The sequence below is a fragment of the Furipterus horrens genome, unplaced genomic scaffold (genome assembly GCF_987537825.1).
Source record: "Furipterus horrens unplaced genomic scaffold, mFurHor1.1.pri manual_scaffold_9, whole genome shotgun sequence".
Classification (NCBI taxonomy): domain Eukaryota; kingdom Metazoa; phylum Chordata; class Mammalia; order Chiroptera; family Furipteridae; genus Furipterus; species Furipterus horrens.
This window is the reverse complement of record NW_028327179.1, coordinates 33,704,317-33,722,777: the sequence shown is the minus strand read 5'-3', so window position 1 is coordinate 33,722,777 and position 18,461 is coordinate 33,704,317. Positions and strand designations below refer to the sequence as shown.

Below are 18,461 nucleotides of genomic sequence, written 5' to 3'. Positions count from 1 at the left end.
CAACATTACTGAGGTATAATTGAATTATACTCAAGTGCACATGTTTAAAATACCCAACTGATATGTTTTGACATGTTTATACTCCCAAAACCATTACCATAATGAAAATAATGATATACATCACCCCAAGTTTCCTTGTGCCCCTTAGTAATCCCTCCTCAATGACTATGCCCACTCCACACACACCAACTCAGACTATGAATGATCTATTTTCTGTAACTAAAGATTAGTGAGTATTTTCTACTAGAATTTTATATAAAATTGAACCATATAAATTCTACTCCTTTTTTTGTCTGATTTCTTTTATTCAGCATACTTATTTTGGGATTCACAAGATTGTTGCACTTATTAATAGCTCATTCTTTTGTATTGCTGAATAATATTCCACTGCATGAATATATCACAATTTATTTTTCCTTTTACCTGTTGATGAATATCAGGTCACTAGCAGATTGTGCTAATTGCAAGTTAAGCTGCTAGGAAGATGCATGTATAAATCTTTGTATGAACAAAAGGCATGGCAATGTTAATATCAATGTAGAATTCAAAGCAAAATGGATTAACTAGGAGACCAGAGAGTTTTATACTGATATCTACCAAAAAATATATTGGTAAAAAGCCTTTAAGTAGACTTCACAGCAGCTTCCCATTGTCATCAAGGATCTATCCTGAACAAGACACCAGGCCCAAATGATTTTACAGGTAAGTTCTGACAAGCTTTAAAGAAATGAATAGCTCCCAACATTTCTGAATGGTTCCAAAATATACGGGAAAATAAGCTTCCAAATTAATTTTGTGAGGCAAGCACAACCTTGATCTACAGATCTCAAAAAGCAGCACCTGAAAAAAAAGGACATACCGAAGAAAACTTCAATAATAACATTGGGAGGAGAACCCTATAGACCAATCCCCCTTGTGAATATTAATTTTAAAAATTTTAAGTAAAACATCACTAAACTAAATTTGGCATAGTCTTTTTTTTATTCAGTAAAACAAAAGATATGGGAAAAAATCAACTGATATTCATTAATAAAGAGATGATTTTAAAGAACTTTTTCAAAAATTATCATTCATCCCTGATTTAAATAAACAAATCTCTTTGTGAACTAAGAATTAAAGACTATTTCCTGGGTCAAGATGGAGGCGCAGGAAGACATGCTTCACTTCCACATGCAACCACTGAAAGAATTACAACTAGATCTTAAAAACAATACCCAGAACCGTCAGAAAACAACCAAGAATTTGAAGAAGCCATGTTCATCCAGATGGTTAGGAGGGATGGAGTCACGGAGATGCCGTGTGGCGCAGAGACATGGCAGAGGCAGTGGAAGAGATGGTCCCACAGTCACGTATGGTGGATAAAAATCAGGAGGGATACCTTGGGAGCGAGCAATCCCAGCCCCAGGCCAGACTGAACAGCCCAGGGCTCCATTGCCAGGAAGATAAGTCCCCATAACTTCTAGCTGTAAACACCAGTGTGGGGTTAGGGAAGAAACTGCTGGATTTTCAGAAGACTCCATTTAAAGCACTCTCAAAGACTTAGAATGTAGGCAAACCCACCCACTCTGAGATTCAGCACAAGGACAACAGCTGGAAGGGCACCAGTCACATACAGGAAGTAGGAAGTGACTAGAAATGGGGCAAGTGCCAGGCAAACCTCCAGAAGCCAGGAAGCAGGATTGTCCCCTCTCAAAGAGCCCTCCCCACACACAGAGTTACAAAGCAGTAAAGAAGGTTGGCCCGCCCTGGTGATTACCTAAGGCTCTGCCCCACACAATTTACAGATGTCTTTTCTACAACAGGCCACGCTACTAAAACAGAGATTTAAAGCAGCTCTACCCAATATACAGAAACAAACACAGGGAGGCTGCCAAATTGAAGAGACAAAGAAATATGACCCAAATGAAAGAACAGAACAAAATCCCAGAAAAAGAACTAAACAAAACAGATAGCCAACCTATCATATGCAGAATTCAAAACACTGGTAAGCAGGATGCTCAGAGAACTCACTGAGTACAGCAAAAGCATAAGGGAAGAAATGAAGGCCACGCTAAGTAAAATAAAGAAAAATCGACAGGGAACCAAAAGTGAAGGGAAGGAAGTAGGGATTCAAAACAATGATTTGGAATATAATGAAGAAATAAACTTTCAACTAGAATAGAATGAAGACACAAGAATTCAAAAAAAAAAACGGGGAGAGCATAAGAAGACTCTGGAACATCTCCAGGAGGGCCAACATCTGAACTATAGGGATGCCAGATGGAGAAGAGGAAGAACAAGAAATTGAAAGCTTATTTTAAAAAATAATGAAGGAAAACTTCATTATTTCGTCAGTATGTCTTCTATCTCTATACCAAATTACACTCAAAAATTAGTCAAAAAGCTAAAAAAAATCTAAATGCATTATGAGGTTTCCTTTTTCCTTTTAATTAAAGACCTCTGTGAATTGGGCAGCAGGAGTGTGAAAGCAAAAGGTTAGACATCAACCATTTAAAAATACCAGAGAAAAGTAAAGATGCAACAGTGTCATTGAGGAATACCAGTAACATGAAAACGAGCAAGACACAAACAACCTGGTTATACTATTCACCCTAACTGCCCTCTCAGCTCCATAAAACTGATCCTATTGTAGCTCTGTCCTGTACCAGGTTCCTGAGTCAACAGTGAATAAACTAAGAAGTGAACAAATGGCCTGAGTCCTGAGACCTTTGGCCAGTTTAGTATACCTGTCTCCCAAGTCATCTATTGGCCAATCTGACCCAAGACCTACTTTCTCCAGAATCCCTGGAGGACCACTATGACTGAGTCATAGCTCATCCTTTCCCTCTCCAATGTTGGACAACTGGGCTTTACCTATAATTTCTTCATACAATCCTGCTATCCTACCTTTCTTGTGCAAACTCTAGGCTATGTAATAATTGCCTATTACTAAAGTTGTGACTAGTGTTCTGTCATCAACAGATTTTCCTCCTCAGTCTTCACTGGATCATACTTCTGGGTGTGCACCTGGGGCATTATAGTCCACAGGGAAGAAGTCAATAGCCAAGTTTTTCACATAAAAGTCCTATTATCGGATCCTTTGTTGTAAACCATGTACCTCTCTAAGCCTCAGAAATTATACAGGTTTACAGTTGTTCATATGGAAAATAATATAATTAATAAAATAAGAATAAACTCTTCTGCATACTCACAATGGCAAACTACTTTTGCCCACCCCTGATTTAAGAAATGACTAGTTTAATAACCCAACAAACCCTTCTCATTTTTCGTTCCTTCCTGCCAAGTTCATGATAAACTCACCTTTTTCTCTTTAATCTTTGATACTGTCATAATTCTTGCAGTTATTTAAAGGTCCTCAAGTTTACGCCAGTGAGAATATACAGATGGTTTCCATTAAAAAATTAAGCTTTGTAAATACATCAAGCATTTTTGGAGAATAGCAAAATGCAGTAATCTTTATTTTCTATCTTCTTCCAAGGGAGGAAAAGAAACACCAATGTGAGAGAGAAACACTGATTGGTTGCCTTCCGTATGTGCACTGACTGGAACGAACCCATGACCTAGGTATGTGCCCTAACCAGAAATCGAACTCACAACTTTTTGGTGCATGGGACCACACTCCAACCAAGTGAGCCACCTGGCCAGGACTGCAGTATTCTTAATGTATACATTTTCCAAAGCAAAATTTTACCTTATAAAGTATATCAATGATGGGGAAAAATGGTAGTTTGTATAATACTGTGGAATACTGAACTAATCTACATGGTGTTTTTTAAAAAATTACTAATGTATAAAAATTTACTTTAATGATGAGAGACTGAATAAATTATGGTTTATCCAAATGACTGAATTTCATGCAACCAATAAATTATTTTACAGGCAAATAATTGATTATGCAATTAATTACTAAGGAATATTTAATATGTTCAGAACCTATTACACTTAAAAATACACAGTCTGATCTCTATTTAAATATATATGCTACATCCATGTATGGCTATATTCTGCAAAGAAAACAAGTCACATAAATATCTGAATGATAAGAATATATTTTTTATTTTTTGTGATTTACTTTCCATTTATTCCCATTATAAACATGGCTTTCTTTAACTCATGAAAACAATTATTTAAAACTTATAATTTAAAAAATTTTTAAAGAATTGACTCTCCCTCAGACTCAACCGTAAAATCTGACATGTTAATATTGCCTGACAGGCATTACCATTGACTCCAAATAAGTGCTGTCTTGTACTTCCATGCATCCCACCTTCTCCTTGGTCACTGGCAACTGCTGCTGCTATGTATCTGTCAACCCAGGCATAATTCTCATGACCAGTTGATGCCAATAAAATTTTATCTCCTCTGCCAACCTCTCTCAAGATCCTTATAAATTTGTTAGATTCTGAAGCAATATCTCAGAAAATACTCCCATACAATTCAGTAGACTGAAGAATACTTTAAGTCATAACAATAAAATACACTCCCAATAATACTACTGGATCCATACAATGGAGTATTAGTTGGGAATAAAAAGGAATGAAATACCAATACATGCTACATGGATAAACCTTGAAAACATGCTAAGTCAAGGAAGGCAATCACAAGACCACATATTGTATGATCCATTTATATGAAATATCCAGAATAGGCAAATTTATAGACAGAGAAGTAAATCAGTGGTTGCTTAGGGCTAGGAAAGTAAAAAGGGGGGGATGGGGATTGACAGGGTTTCTTTTAGGAGGTACAAACATATTCTAACACTAGATTGTGGTGATGATTATACAGCCCTATAAATATAAAAAAAATTGAGTTGTATACTTTAAATTGAATTGTATGGTATGTGAATTACATATCAATAAAGCTGTTTAAACTCTTCTAAAAATACTTATGTAACTATTTATCACAGCTACCAATGAATAGTTATCATGTGCAAGAAATTTTGAGACCTTATGTCACCTGACTGTTACCAACTCTGCGAGGTCAATTTTTAATCTTAGAGATGAGAAAACAAGTTCAGTGAACTTAAAATATTTACACAAAGTTACAGAGCTATTCAGGAATAGTGCCTAGATATATCACTCTAAAAAAATGTCTCTCTACAACCCATGTTTTCTAAACTATACCTGCCATGCTTGGCATCAAATAGCATATTGGAATTGACCTTGAAAGAGCAGGCACTTTGTTTATATCAGTGGCAGGAATAAGTTTTCTTGAGGCATAATTAGAAAACAAGGCTTAAAAGGTTGAACACCATTCAAAATCCACATCAAGAAAACAAATGACTCTGGAAAACAATTAAAATTAAAATTATGTAATTTGTCCCTTCTCTTTTAGTTTATATCAGAGCTAGAGTATACATGTCAAGATACAAACATCATCTGATTTGTCTTTTTTAAGTCAATGCCTGTAGAAATTCCTTGTACTTTATTTATAATAGATGAAATGCCAACAAATTTAAATATACAGAAATTATCACCATTTTTTAAACTACATTCATTAAGCAAACATATTCCTTTATTTAGATTTTATTACTCACATTTAGTTTTTATCATACATTGAGGATTTTACAAGACTAAATTATTAGCCATTTCAGAAAGGTAGTTGGATTAAAAAAGGTAATTATACAAAGAAGAAATACAAATATTAAAAGGACCATTTTGTGACTTCACCTACAATGCAATTGTCTTTTTAATTGCTGCATTGTTCTTCTTCCTGCTGTAACAAATTATCACAAACTCAAAGGCATAAAACAACATAAATTTGTTATCTTATGCTTCTGTAGGTCAGAAGTTTGACAGAGGTCTCATTAGGCTTAATTCAAGGTCATGACAGAGCTATATTTCCTTCTGGGGGCACTAGGAGAGAATGTTTCCTTGCCTTTTACATTTTAGAGAGATTACCTGTGTCCCTTGGCTCATAGCCCCTTTTTCCTTCAAAGCCAGTAAAAGTCATAATTGGTCTCCATAGATTCCACAATTTTGAAATATTTTCAGTTGTTTGTGTTATGGCTCTTGGGGATCTTGATATGATGCTAGCAATCACTTCCTCACTAGCTCCTTTGGAAAGAAGGAACATCTTCAGGTCCTGCTCATTAATATCCATCCTATTAAAAAAGTCCTTCTAACATCACATCACTCTGACCTCCTCTGAGCTCCCTCTTCCACTTTAAAGGGCCCTTATGATTACACTGGGCCCATCCAAATAATACAGGTAATCTCCCCATTTCAAGACCCTTAACTTAATCCCATCTGTGAACTCCTTTAGCAACTTAATATAAATGTTCTCGGGTTCTGGGAATTATGAGTTTGATAACTTTGGGAGCCTACTATTCTGCCTACCAGTTGCCCTTGTCTTCAAAGAAATCAGGATAATATCCAAAGTAAATTGAGCATAAAAGGAAGGATGGGGGAGGGGCAGGGCAGCATAAAGAGATTTAAATAATGTAGAACTTGGGGGTTAAAAATTCCTCTTTATTATTCTGTCAGATTTTTACTGGTATTCTGTTTTGAAGATGAACCTTAATTAGATATATGGAAATAATAGGAAAAATAGGTTGCCATTCAAACTCATGAGAGAAAATGGAACTATCTAAATGAATCTGTCGATTTTTTAATTTGAACAAAACCCCTCAAGAAAGCTTGTTTGGTATTTTCTATCTTTCTACACATTGTTCTGCCTTGGCACTCAGGAAGTACCATTTACACAGCCTATATCATATAATAGGACACTGTATTAATTCAAACTAGAGAAAAGGTAAGTTGGAAGGCTATACTTGAGCTTACTGACAATGAGTTTTTATGAACATTTAAAATATCAAAAGGATCGTTAAATGTGTATGTATTTAAGAAATCAATCCTCTCCTTTTTGAAAGGCCCAAATTCAAAGTGAAATTATATCACAACATTCTAACTTTTTTAATTCCCCAGAACGCTATTTCTAATGTTTAACTTTTTCAATTTAGCTTCGTATCTTCTTTGACTCCAAGACAGAAGAGTTATGTTTGATGTACTCAAGTTATAGCCAGCATTTACCAATTCTTTGATTCGACTTTTTAAAGTACTTATGCTTGAATCCAAAATCCGAGGATTTTCAATTATTTGTGAAATGCTAATTTTTTCTTCTATGAGGCAGTCTATTTTATCATTAAACTTCTTCTCTCCTAAGAAGATCACATCTGGATAGCTCAAGACAAACTTCTGTACCTCTTCTTCAGTACACCCAAGAGAAAACAGCTTCTCTTTAATATTTGTATAATTTCTTTTGGCACAGTCATTGGAAAGGTCTAGGATTCCAGCTCCTGGACCACATACCAGAGCAAGCAGCTCCTCATTGTTCAAGTTGAACGTTGACTGCAAAAACTTAATGTTAGCTTTTATCCGTTTGGTGCTCTGAATTAAGATGAAAGGGTTTTTAAAAACTATTTTCCTGATGAAATCTATGGAATCACTGTGACCTAAAGACAAAGAGACTTCTTGCAAAAATTCAATCATCTGTTTATTCAAATCAAGACTATTGGAGAAGGTACGTGGGGCATTGGTCAATAATCGACAAAGGCATTTACTGGTCAATCCAACTGAGTGGAGGAACTTTATATTATTCTCTAGGTTTAGGTTGTTACTTGACCGAAAAAATGATTCAGGAGAACGTTTCAAAATATTTACAACTTCAAGGTCCGATGTCATAATTGTTCTCCACAGATCCCACCGTTTTGAAAGATTTTCAGTTGAGCGTGTTATGGCTCGTGGATATCTTGATATGATGCTAGCAATCACTTCTTCGCTAGCCCCTTTGGAGAGAAGAAACATCTTCAGGTCCTGCTCATTAATACCCATCCTATTAAAAACTCCCGGCTGTCGTTTCTTCGCCATGTCAACATCTACTCCCATAGTAAGTAAGCTATTCAGTAGTTCATTCTTCAAAGGCTCGTTGTCTTCATTACCACACTTCACTCCAAAAAATCTAAATGAACCTGATTTGAAGAGGATTTCTGCTGAAAATCGGATCATCCAACATCTTGAACCAAAGAGAACATTACTTCTCATATAAAAGAGGTTTCGTGGTGCCAGGATGGTCAAGTAGCCCCAACTTTTTGGAATGCTGTGTAAAACAACATATACAATATTATACAAATGTATGTATTAAGTAGCTGAGAGATCATATTATAATCCTATAAGCATTATAGTCATTTCTATAAGAAGATAAAAAAAAAACTGGAACTGTAATAGCATAAACAATAAAATATTTTTTTAAATAAAGAAAAATCATTTCCTCACTTCAAAGTCCCACTCCCAGGAGTGTGGGTATCATTCTAGAAGTGTGTGTCCTTACATAAAGGCCGTATAGCATCGTCACTGCCCCAGAATTATTCCTACCTTTATCCCACTCTTTTTATTTGACCCCTCTCAATCTCTGCCTTATCCTCCTAGTGGCCAAACCTTTGGTTTATTCCAATTAACTGGTGTTTTCAATTTTATTTGTCTTCCAACTTCCCAGATCTTTGGCCTTGCCCCTGCTCATAGATACCAGACTTCTTCACCTCTGTTCTCACATCCTGGTTATCAAACTCCAAATTTTGCCCTGAAAACCAACACTTCAGAATACCCAATTTCCCCCATAAACACATTTTTCTAGATTCATGGCACTCCTTAAATCCAGGCTATTATTAGAGCCTAATACTCAGCTTATCTAGACATCTGGTCAACAGTTCCTAATCCCAATCTTCTCACTCTATTTATTTTATTGTCCCCTTGGTTTTAACCCAACAACTCCAAACCAACTTTCATCTTCAAAATGATCTAGTTGGGATATTTAACCCAAATAGTCTGCCACATGTGGAACTATGCTGCAAAATGACACATTTAAAGTTACTTTTACCATTTCCCTAAATCACCACATTACAAAAGACTAACCCTGAAATGTCTGCATCTGTTTAACAACACATAAACTTTGTACAAGTAGCTAAAACCTCAACAACTTATTTTCCTGATCATTTAGAAATGAATTATGAAATGTATGGACTGCTATTTGATAATAATCATAAGTCCCTACTAAAATTAGCATCTCTATTTATAGAAAATCTTTTATGAGGAAAGCACAAAAGTCGTCGGCAGCCGTCCGTCTCGAGAGACGATGGTGTAGCTTCTTAAGAGTCTATCTGCACCGCCGAGAATGGCTGTGCAGTCCGACTCGGGAGTGACACGGTATCTGTCTCCTCCCGTGTTGAATCGACATCTTGCGATGACGCTGGAGTGTCCTCTCCAGTGAAGCTGAAGCTACAGAGCCTGGGCAGGGTGATATGGAGGGTCTGCTGTTGCCCATGCAGCAGACCCCCCCTCTCTTCGCAGCTGAAGGGTTCAAGGGAAAGACGGAGTCAATACAGCTTGGCTTCAGTTGCGCCGCAGGAGTTGCCGGTGTTGACTACAACGTCAAACCGCCTTAGAGACTCCGGCTCCGGATTTTCTGTCAGGGTTTACTCCCCTAGCCTTTCCCCTGAAGAGGTATGCCGCAAGGCAGCGGAGGTTTTTTGGAGTCAGAGTTTTCCTTCTCTGATGTACCCTGACTGGAAGATCGAACCAGCGACACTTAGCTCGCAGGCCGACGCTCAATCCACTGAGCCAAACCAGCCAGGGGTCAAAGCACAAAAGTATTCTTGTATTCTTATCATATTGTTTATTTTCCTAAGCAACTTGTGGTCTGAATCATACAACACCTATTTTACTATACTTTCTCCTTTTCAGACTATACAGCTATGATGAACTTAGTTCTTGATTTCTAACTACAGTAATCCCTCTCTATATCACGGTTCACTTATCGCAGGATTTTTAAAAATATATTTAATTATTTATCATGGGTTTTTCACTATATTGTGGTATTTTGCAGTACTGTATACGTATGTTGTTAAAGTTAGGTAGGTTTAAGAGTGTAGAATATATTTAAGAACATAAGTAGTGTTTATAAAAGTGTGGAAAAGGTAAATAAGGGAGTGGGAAAGGTTAATGAGGAAGTAGAAACAGTGTTTAAGTGTGGGGAGTTTATAAAGCCTTAAAATACATATAAATACTAAAATAAATGTAAGGTTCCTACTTTGTGGACTTTCACCTATCGCGGGGGGTCTAGAACGTAATATAGTGAGGGAATACTGTATTTACAATGGGCTCTTATCACTTAAAGGAGGTACTTCCCTTTTCCTCTCTCCTAATTAAGCATAAAATAGAAAAATAGAACTAGATAGTTTTAACTCACCACTAATATCTCTGGGCTAGAGATACTGCTTTCAAGATCAATATTTAAAAAGCCTCTCTGTGTCTATCCTTTTAATTATTCCAATTTACCAAGAACTTGGGTTATGCTTACGGGCTGGGAACATTCTTATAGCTCAGACAACCTACTGATCCTCAAACAATTGGAACAATATTCCAAAACTATAGAATAAATAATAGTCAAACAAAAATGCAGACTACTCACAAGGTAAACATCAAACAACAAAATCATATTTTAGATTGCCCTATACTCTTCACTATCTTCACTTCTCTGTAATACCACATGCTACCCTGTACTATATACTCTTCCAAAAATGCATGAATTTAGAAACTTAAAAATAAGATCCTCCTTTTAACTAAAGGAAGGCTTTACCTTGCACAGCTCAACTATCTGTTCTCCTCCAGACACTCATGGGTGACCTCTACTGAATAACTGGACAAAATACTGACAGCTATGGGTAAATCCAGTCCTTGCCAAAAGGGGTGGGCAAGAAGATACAATGGAATATAGAAAGAAACAGTCAAACTCCATTTGTCTCAGCCTTTTAAAATTTCTATTTTCTATACATGCTTTTAAATGTATACAATATAATAGTACTGTAAGACATATACATAATTCATCAGTAAATAAATATAAATACATTGAAGGTACATGTATAAACCTCTTTTAGAGAATGTACACAATTTAAAAAAAAAAAAGGAAAAAAAAAAACCCTGAAGGTTACTACTCTTAACAACACACCCTCAAAACAGGGCTGAACAAGCCACAGGAAGTTCAAAAGAAATTTTATTAATGACAGACTAAAAGCAAGTAAAAATATATGCCAAATTTCTTACCAAAAGAGCATTAAGGTTTCTCCTGAATCTGTCATAGGAGGATTTTATGTCTTTGTGTCTAATTCACTCTCCATGGAAATAGACTTCACACAAATTAATATGTCCAAAATCAAAATGAGCATCTTTCCCAGCCCCCAAACTAACTAGACCTTCTCTGATTAATCAAATCACTATCACTATCCTGACAGTCACTCATGATAAAAATATAAAAGTAAGCTTTGCCTTCTTTCTCTTCCTCAACCCATTATCAAATAATGTAGATTCAGCTAGTTAGGTATCTCTGAACTCCAACCTCTCTACTCTTTACTATTCCCAACACATACTATAATAGCCATCTAACTTACTTCTCTAACATCAGTCACTCAAAACTGCCATCATAGTATACTTGTAAAACAAAAGTGTAATTATGTCCCTCATTCCCCAATAAAAGACTCTGTAGCTCTCTCCTACAAAGTAAAATCTTTAGACTGACCTTTAACGCCTTCACCACACAGTTCTATCTACTTCTCTAGCTAGCTTATATTCTACAACCTAGGTACCATTGCCTTTCAAACCACAGGTCCTAAACATCCTTGTCCATTCTTGTCCTCCCTGCCTTTGTTTAAGATGTCTTTCAGAAAGGCCGATCTTCCTGATGCCTATCTATAGTACGAAGTTCCATTCAAATACTATCTTCCTACAAATCTTTAACAAATATATACTATTGAAGTGAATTATTTGTTTTATAATAATTTATTGCTGGGGAATCTAAAATTAAGTATTCTATTTCTACACGGGAAAAGAAGAGCTCTATTGGACTTAGAACTGGCAACTAAAATTTGAATAACTACAATACTATACATGCAATAAACTGACCCAAAACATATTATGAGCAGTCTCAGCTAAGACTAAACACAGTGTCAACTAATATCAACTGTTGGTAAGCATATGAGAAAATGGGGGAAATTTTCAAATATCACTGATGAAAGAGAATTTGGTACCCTCTACCTTATCCTTCAACCCAGCATTTCCACTTCTGGGAGATTATCCAAAGGATAAGAATACACATTTGCTATGAAAAGAATAACCATCATATTATTTGTTCTAACAAAAAAGGAGGAACCAAAATGGCCACCAATTGACTGGTTAATAAATTGTGGTACAACTATGCAATATAACACTATACAGCCTGCTTTTAAAAACAAGGCAGGTCTAACATAATAGAAAGATGTCCAAAATATTGTTGAATGGCAAACCGCGTAACAGTATGGCTACAGTAATGTTGCTTACATAAAGAGGGAGAGGGCATTAATATAGAGAGAGAGAGAAAAATGAAACAAAACAGTAATCTCTCAGATTAATGGCATCTATGTATTAGTTCTGAAATATTATTTATGTTTATTGCAATCAGACAAGAAATTTTAAAAAATAAAATGGTCTTGGAGTGCAAAACTGTGGTGGATATATATTACCTTTATTTATTTTTAAGTTTTCAACATAAAAATGTTAAACCTGATACCAATGTTACTTTACTCTTGTAGCACCCAATATCCATCCAAAGTACTCCCATTACATCTAGCAAGGTGAGTAAACACCTTAATGCAAGAAGCACCAACTGCCTCAGTCTACAAATTTCAAAAATAATACTCCATAATGTATTTCAATTTCAAATTAATGTTTTAATTAACCAGAAACATTAGTGCAAGGGCTGAAATCTAAAAGTAACAAATACATTAAATGTCTGTGTACCTGTAACTTGTAAGGTTTGAGAATGAAAGAGGATTTACATTACCCTCTGCACCACAGTAGCGTAATAAAAGCGGTTTTAAGGGAAAAGGCTAATCACTGGTCCTAGAGTACTACATTACAGTTGGCCTTTTGACAAAACGAGCTGTTTAGAGATCTTTACAACAATGCATTTCTCACCTCATTTGTCTTAAGGAAAGGACTTTTGCATTCCTCAAAAAAAGCTGGAAAATAGTTGTCCCTAGAAAAGGCAAAAGGGGGGAGGGGTACAAAATATTGTCAGGACTCCGCAATACAGAATAGAGATCAATCTCAGCTAACATTGTATAATGTTCTCGTGGGATGCACAATCTCTTGCATACTAAATACTTATTGAGATATTGAGAAGAAAATGGCAGTACACGCCTGAATATGATAAAAAACGGTAGCGGCATCACGAATATGTTTTTTGAAAATTAAGTGCTTCATGTACATTGTCTTAACTAAACACCACAAATTCAAAGTAGGCATTATCTCTAAAATTACAAAATCGAAAAAAAGCGCCGAGTTCCCTTACTAGCTTCTCTTAATTGAAGCGTTAAGGTTCGAACCCACGTGAACCGTAACTCATATCCAGTTAACTCCACAGGTTCCAATCCATGGATTCTTCCCATCCCTCTTCCTCCCACAAGAACAATTGTGCAAGGAGCTGGGAGGGAATGGGACTCAGCTATACGTCAAAGTCACCCAAAGCCGCCTCCAAAAATTAAACGCGCAGCAGCAGCAGCAACAACCCAGCAACCGAAACCTGGACTGTACCTACGTGCCAGAGAGAGCTTTACTTCCGGCTCTGGAGTGTAGCGGAACCCGGGAGCGGAAATGGACGACTAACTTCCGGTCATGGGCCGCGCGCCGATATGACGTATCAGCCTTGCGCACCGCAGCGTCCTCACGGCCACCCTCCGAAAATTAACATGGGGGACCCAGCAGGGGGCAGTAGGAGATCGTGGTAAGTGCAGGAAACCAACTGCTGTAGCAAGGTTTTGGAGGGCGGGGCGGGCCGGGTTGGGCCATGGGCTTTCTCAACTCCTGGACCAGTGGCAGAGAGTTGCTTCCGAGATTTATTGCCTGCTGGCTGCACGTGGGCAGTCGCTCTTAAATATATGAATTTTGCAGGCTAGTAGCATAATCACGTTAATTCATGTGACTAATACGATGCCAATGAACACTAAGGCGTTTAGTGCAGGAAAACGCGTGCAATACGAGGTTCTTAAACAGTCCCAGATTCTTTCCTGAACTACTTACTCCCTGGAGTGTAACTGAATCCAAATTCAGTGTCAGCCTTCAGGCTGGGAAAGTAGTTCTAGTATAGTTCGATTTAACTGCTTACAGCACGATTGCTTCTGGTTCTCTTGAACTCTTTTGATGGGTTTAGGCTATCTAAGGTTTTCAACAGAAATTGAATCTCCAGAGCAGATTCGTTTTTGGCACCCTTGGGGGATGTTGCTTTAACCTTTCCTGGTCGGGCGGCCTCACCTGCAGGGAGATGGTGGCAATGGAGATTAAGCTTCAGTTCAGGACAATTTTATTACCTCCAAAAGAGTGATTATACCCAGATTAATGAGATAATTATCAAGCTGCCAAGTTATCTAACGGAGGAAGTGGTGGTCCTTAGAAAAACAAATTTAGGAGAAGGCTGATCCTAAATGTTACTGCAAGAAAGAATTTACTGCATTATCCTCCCCTACGTAGGAGTGTATTGCAGAATTTCCTTCATCCCATTTCTGCACCAACTAATTAATGTTTTATCTTCACTCTATCCCTCAGATTACTCCTAGCTGATTTATTGTTGTCACTTGGCTTTGAATTAACTCTGTTTTGTTGTTTGTAAGAATAAAGATTTACCATTGGGACTTTAAATTATTAATAATCAGTCTATCTCGGAAGTGAAACCAGTTCCTTCAGGTAAAAATTAGTCCTGAAAAGTTAACAGTGGCCTCTTCATATAAATTTCTAAAACCTATTCCTGTATGGAAGGAGCTCCTATATCCAAGTTAATATTTACTATTAGATGTAAGTATATAAATTTATATATGTTAGAAACAAGGACATAGTGACTCCCAAACCAGTAAAAAGTCATTAGTAACAAAGGGCAAATGTAATTAAAGGGTCTTAAGGGCAAATGTAATTAGAGGATCTCTGAGAAGGGAGTTGACAGCACTGGCATATCTACAACTCAAAATAGGGGCATTTAGATAACCGTGTTAGATTGTAACTCGGGAGTAACCAGTCATGGAGAAACGGGCAAGAAGGAGAGGAGAGGGGAGGGGGAGCTAATTGTGTTAGGGCGGGGGAGCTAATCGCTCTCACTTTAGGGCAAGGAAGATAATCACTTTAGGGTGGCAATTTTAGGGTGGGGAAGCTAAGACTATAAAACCAGTTTCCTTTGTCTACTTGGGGCGCACATTCTCCTGGCTGTGAGGGTGTGCCCGGCTCTGCAGACTTGTGAATAAAGGCCTCGCTTTACTGCTCAAGTCCTGTGTCCCAGTTTTTGTTGTGAGCATTTCTCACATATACATAAAAATATAAATATTTTAACTATAAACTGCTTTACAATCAGACTGTAAAACAATAAAATCTTTTTTAGGCATTATTAAACTTAAAACATTTGAGATTATGGAGCCCCAATACTCTCGTTTTATAGATGAGACATTAAAACCCTTAAAGTGGGAACCAGCAAGAGAATGCATGTCTTATGAAGAGGAACCAAAAAATTTTTTAAAAGACAGAATTATCTTCTGCAGATGGGCCCCTGATAGTACAGGCTTCCCTGGCCAGGTGAGTTATCTAGAAACCCATCTGTATCCGTTTTCCAGCTGGCATTGTAGTGAGATGCTGCGTTTGGCTTCAGTAATTTTTTTTTTTTCTTTTGAAGACTTTCTCACGTTTGCCCATTTCATGATGGGTGATTTATGAGCACACCTGCTGATATTGCGTTGAGTGTTCAGCAGTTTTTTACTAACAAAAACAGCATGACCCCCATGCCCCACCCTCCCTAGTCACCCAACCTTGTCCCAAATGACCTTTCTTTTTTGCTTGTTTCCCTGGATGAAAAAAGTCCTCAAAGGGAAAGACTTTTGCCGGTGTGGAAGAGATGAAACTAAAAATGGCAGAAGCACTAAAAGGCATCAAAATCGATGAATTCTAAAACTGTTTAGAGCAGTGGGGGAAAAAGTCTCAATAGGTGCATTGCAACAAATAGAGATTACTTTTAAGGTAAATTAAGTTTAAACATATAAGAATAAATACACAATTTTTTATAAATAAATTCCTTTTTTATACACTTCTTTAACCCTTAAGTCTTCAATGGATACTACATGCTTTGTTGCACTGACAGAGATTATCAAAGCTTATTTCAGACCTATTCAGGTAATATCACTTCAACTTGTTTTGAATGATACCTTGTAAGTAAAGGAGATGGGTCCTTTTGAAAATAAGTTCTATATTTCCTACCAAAAATTCTCAAGTTACAAATATATGTTAATTGCATATTACAAAACACTGAAAAGAATAATGACAAAAATAGAATAGTGGTTGGGTTAGGATGGTGTATTATCACTTACTTTTTTCCTTGTCATATTTTTGCAGAGATTTAATCTTTAATAATTTATGAAATATTTTCATTACCTCCAATAAGAGCAGTGACTATTGCCTCATCATTGGAGATTACTTTTCCCTTTGTTACAGTAGAATCTTGTCTATATTTTATTCATTGATTTAATGAACACTTATTGAGCCACCATACCTTCCGGGCCCTGTTTTCAGGATGGGGGGATATAGTGGAAAACAAAATAAAGCCCCTTCCTTTCTGGATTTTATTTCCAATGGTATGTCTCACTCAGCCTGCGTGTCTGCTCTTCTACATGTTTCCCCCATATTCCTTCCCCAAGATCATAGGTGACCTATGCCCTACTCAATTGATATCATTAAGAAAAATAGAGTGTGTTTGGAAACACTGATGGGGAGGTGGGTGCTTTGTGTGGGAAAAGACCCGAGGCAGGGTAGTAAGCGATGATGTAGCAACAGAGAGGAAAAGAGATGGGATGAAGCAATTGCAATGTAGTGGAGAGGAGTTTTTCCTAGAAGCTATTCTAAACGTTTCATCTTTCTGGGTTTTTTTGTAAAACCAAAAGTAATTCCATTTTTAAGTAAAATTTGTAATGTCATATATCTTTTCTACAATTCTCTTGTAATAAAACCGTGGTGATATTAGATGGTATTTGTGTCTTTAAGTAACCATACCTGAGAAAGAAAAGGTCACCAAGTCTGAATTGGAGCATGTCCTCCACCCTTTTTAATCCAAAAATCCGTTGCAGGGTAAAGTAGACTTTGAAGCCCTCCCTTCACGAATTGGAGGTTCAAGGGATGGGCTGAAAGTCAAGTTTGAATACAGAATCTATGTTATACTCACAAGCACCTCTGACCTAAGGTTTTTTAACTATGCCAAAGTACCAGCCTAGCCCCTTCTGCTCAGAAAGTGTTCTTTGCTTTTTGTGCGAATAGACTTCTGGCCAGCACCGCCCCTCCGTTGACTACTAGAGTTTGAATCTCAGCAAACTGCATTAAGGTCAAAAAGGAAGTTGCTCTGCAGTCCCCCTTCTCCTTCCACCAATACCACAGACTTGTGACTCAATAGAGAAGTGCATCCTCCACCCCACATCAACTTTCTAGACAGACCTGCCTGCCAGCCACCTACCAGTCTCACTTGAAGGTCCACAGAGGAACATCAAGTCTCTTCTCCCACTCTCTCAGCTGCAGCTGTTTTGTTTGTATATGAAAAGACTCTAAATTGCTTAAGGTGGAGAAAAGCAGTAGATAAACATTTTTCCACTAGTCGCAGGTTAACACGCTTTAACTTTGCAAACAAACCAAAAAAGCTGGCGTAATGCCCCCCATTTTTGAAACATTTGCTTTTTAACAACCTTAGGTTTCTAAAGATTTTACTGCTGTTAACATTCTTTCTCTGAAATGTGCCTAACCAGGGTCTAGAGTCTTCAAGAGTCAGCTTCCCTACTCCCACACTCATTACCACAAGGGTCTGTGGCAAGGAAATGGATACTTGGCCTGGCAAATTTACTGATTCCAGACCTGCTGTGATCCTGGAATCCCATGGTAGTTAGATTGCTACCATCAGCAGGACAGAGTTGGCCAAGAGAAATACAGTCATCGATTGAGATCCCATTCATTCTCAATCCCATTCAACCTGGTGAGTTTAAGTATCTTCTGCGTTGTTTCATCCTACAGTACCATGCCTTCAATGAAGCAATTCTTAATCACTGGTAGAAAATGTTATCTTACTATAGCAGGAAAGCAAATAATCACAAAATGGAAAGAAATCTTCCTCATTCAAAACTACTTCTCTTCCTATTTACAGCATTTCTTGAAATTTCACCTTTACAGAGTATTCCTTGATTTTTATAGTGTAGTGATTTTAAATCATAAACATAACTGAAAGGGAAACAAATTAAATCAAGAGTCAGCAAACTTTTCCTATAAAGGTCCAGACAGTAAATATTTTAGGCTTTTTTGCCCACATGCTGTCTCTGTTGCTTATTCACCTTCTTTTCTTTTCTTTTTTTACAACACTTTGAAAATGTAAAA

General features: G+C 37.1%; 1 protein-coding gene across 1 annotated transcript; it reads right to left on the bottom strand.

Annotated features, from left to right (window-relative positions):
* Positions 1–6,812: 6,812 nt before the first annotated feature.
* MTERF1 (mitochondrial transcription termination factor 1) lies at positions 6,813–13,196 on the bottom strand. Its single transcript, XM_090287861.1, has 2 exons — positions 13,002–13,196; positions 6,813–8,097 (listed from the first exon to the last, which is right to left on the bottom strand). Exons 1-2 carry the CDS (start codon positions 13,142–13,144, stop codon positions 6,915–6,917), a joined length of 1,326 nt encoding a protein of 441 aa, XP_090143987.1. The 5' UTR covers positions 13,145–13,196; the 3' UTR covers positions 6,813–6,914.
* Positions 13,197–18,461: the final 5,265 nt, after the last annotated feature.

Excerpts from the sequence above, each read along its gene's own strand:
- MTERF1 (XM_090287861.1), bottom strand. The coding sequence starts at position 13,144 with ATGTTAGCTGAGATTGATCTCTATTCTGTATTGCGGAGTCCTGACAAT. Across the intron at positions 8,098-13,001 it reads CTTTCCTTAAGACAAATGAG|CATTCCAAAAAGTTGGGGCT; the intron begins GTGAGAAATGCA and ends TGTTTTACACAG.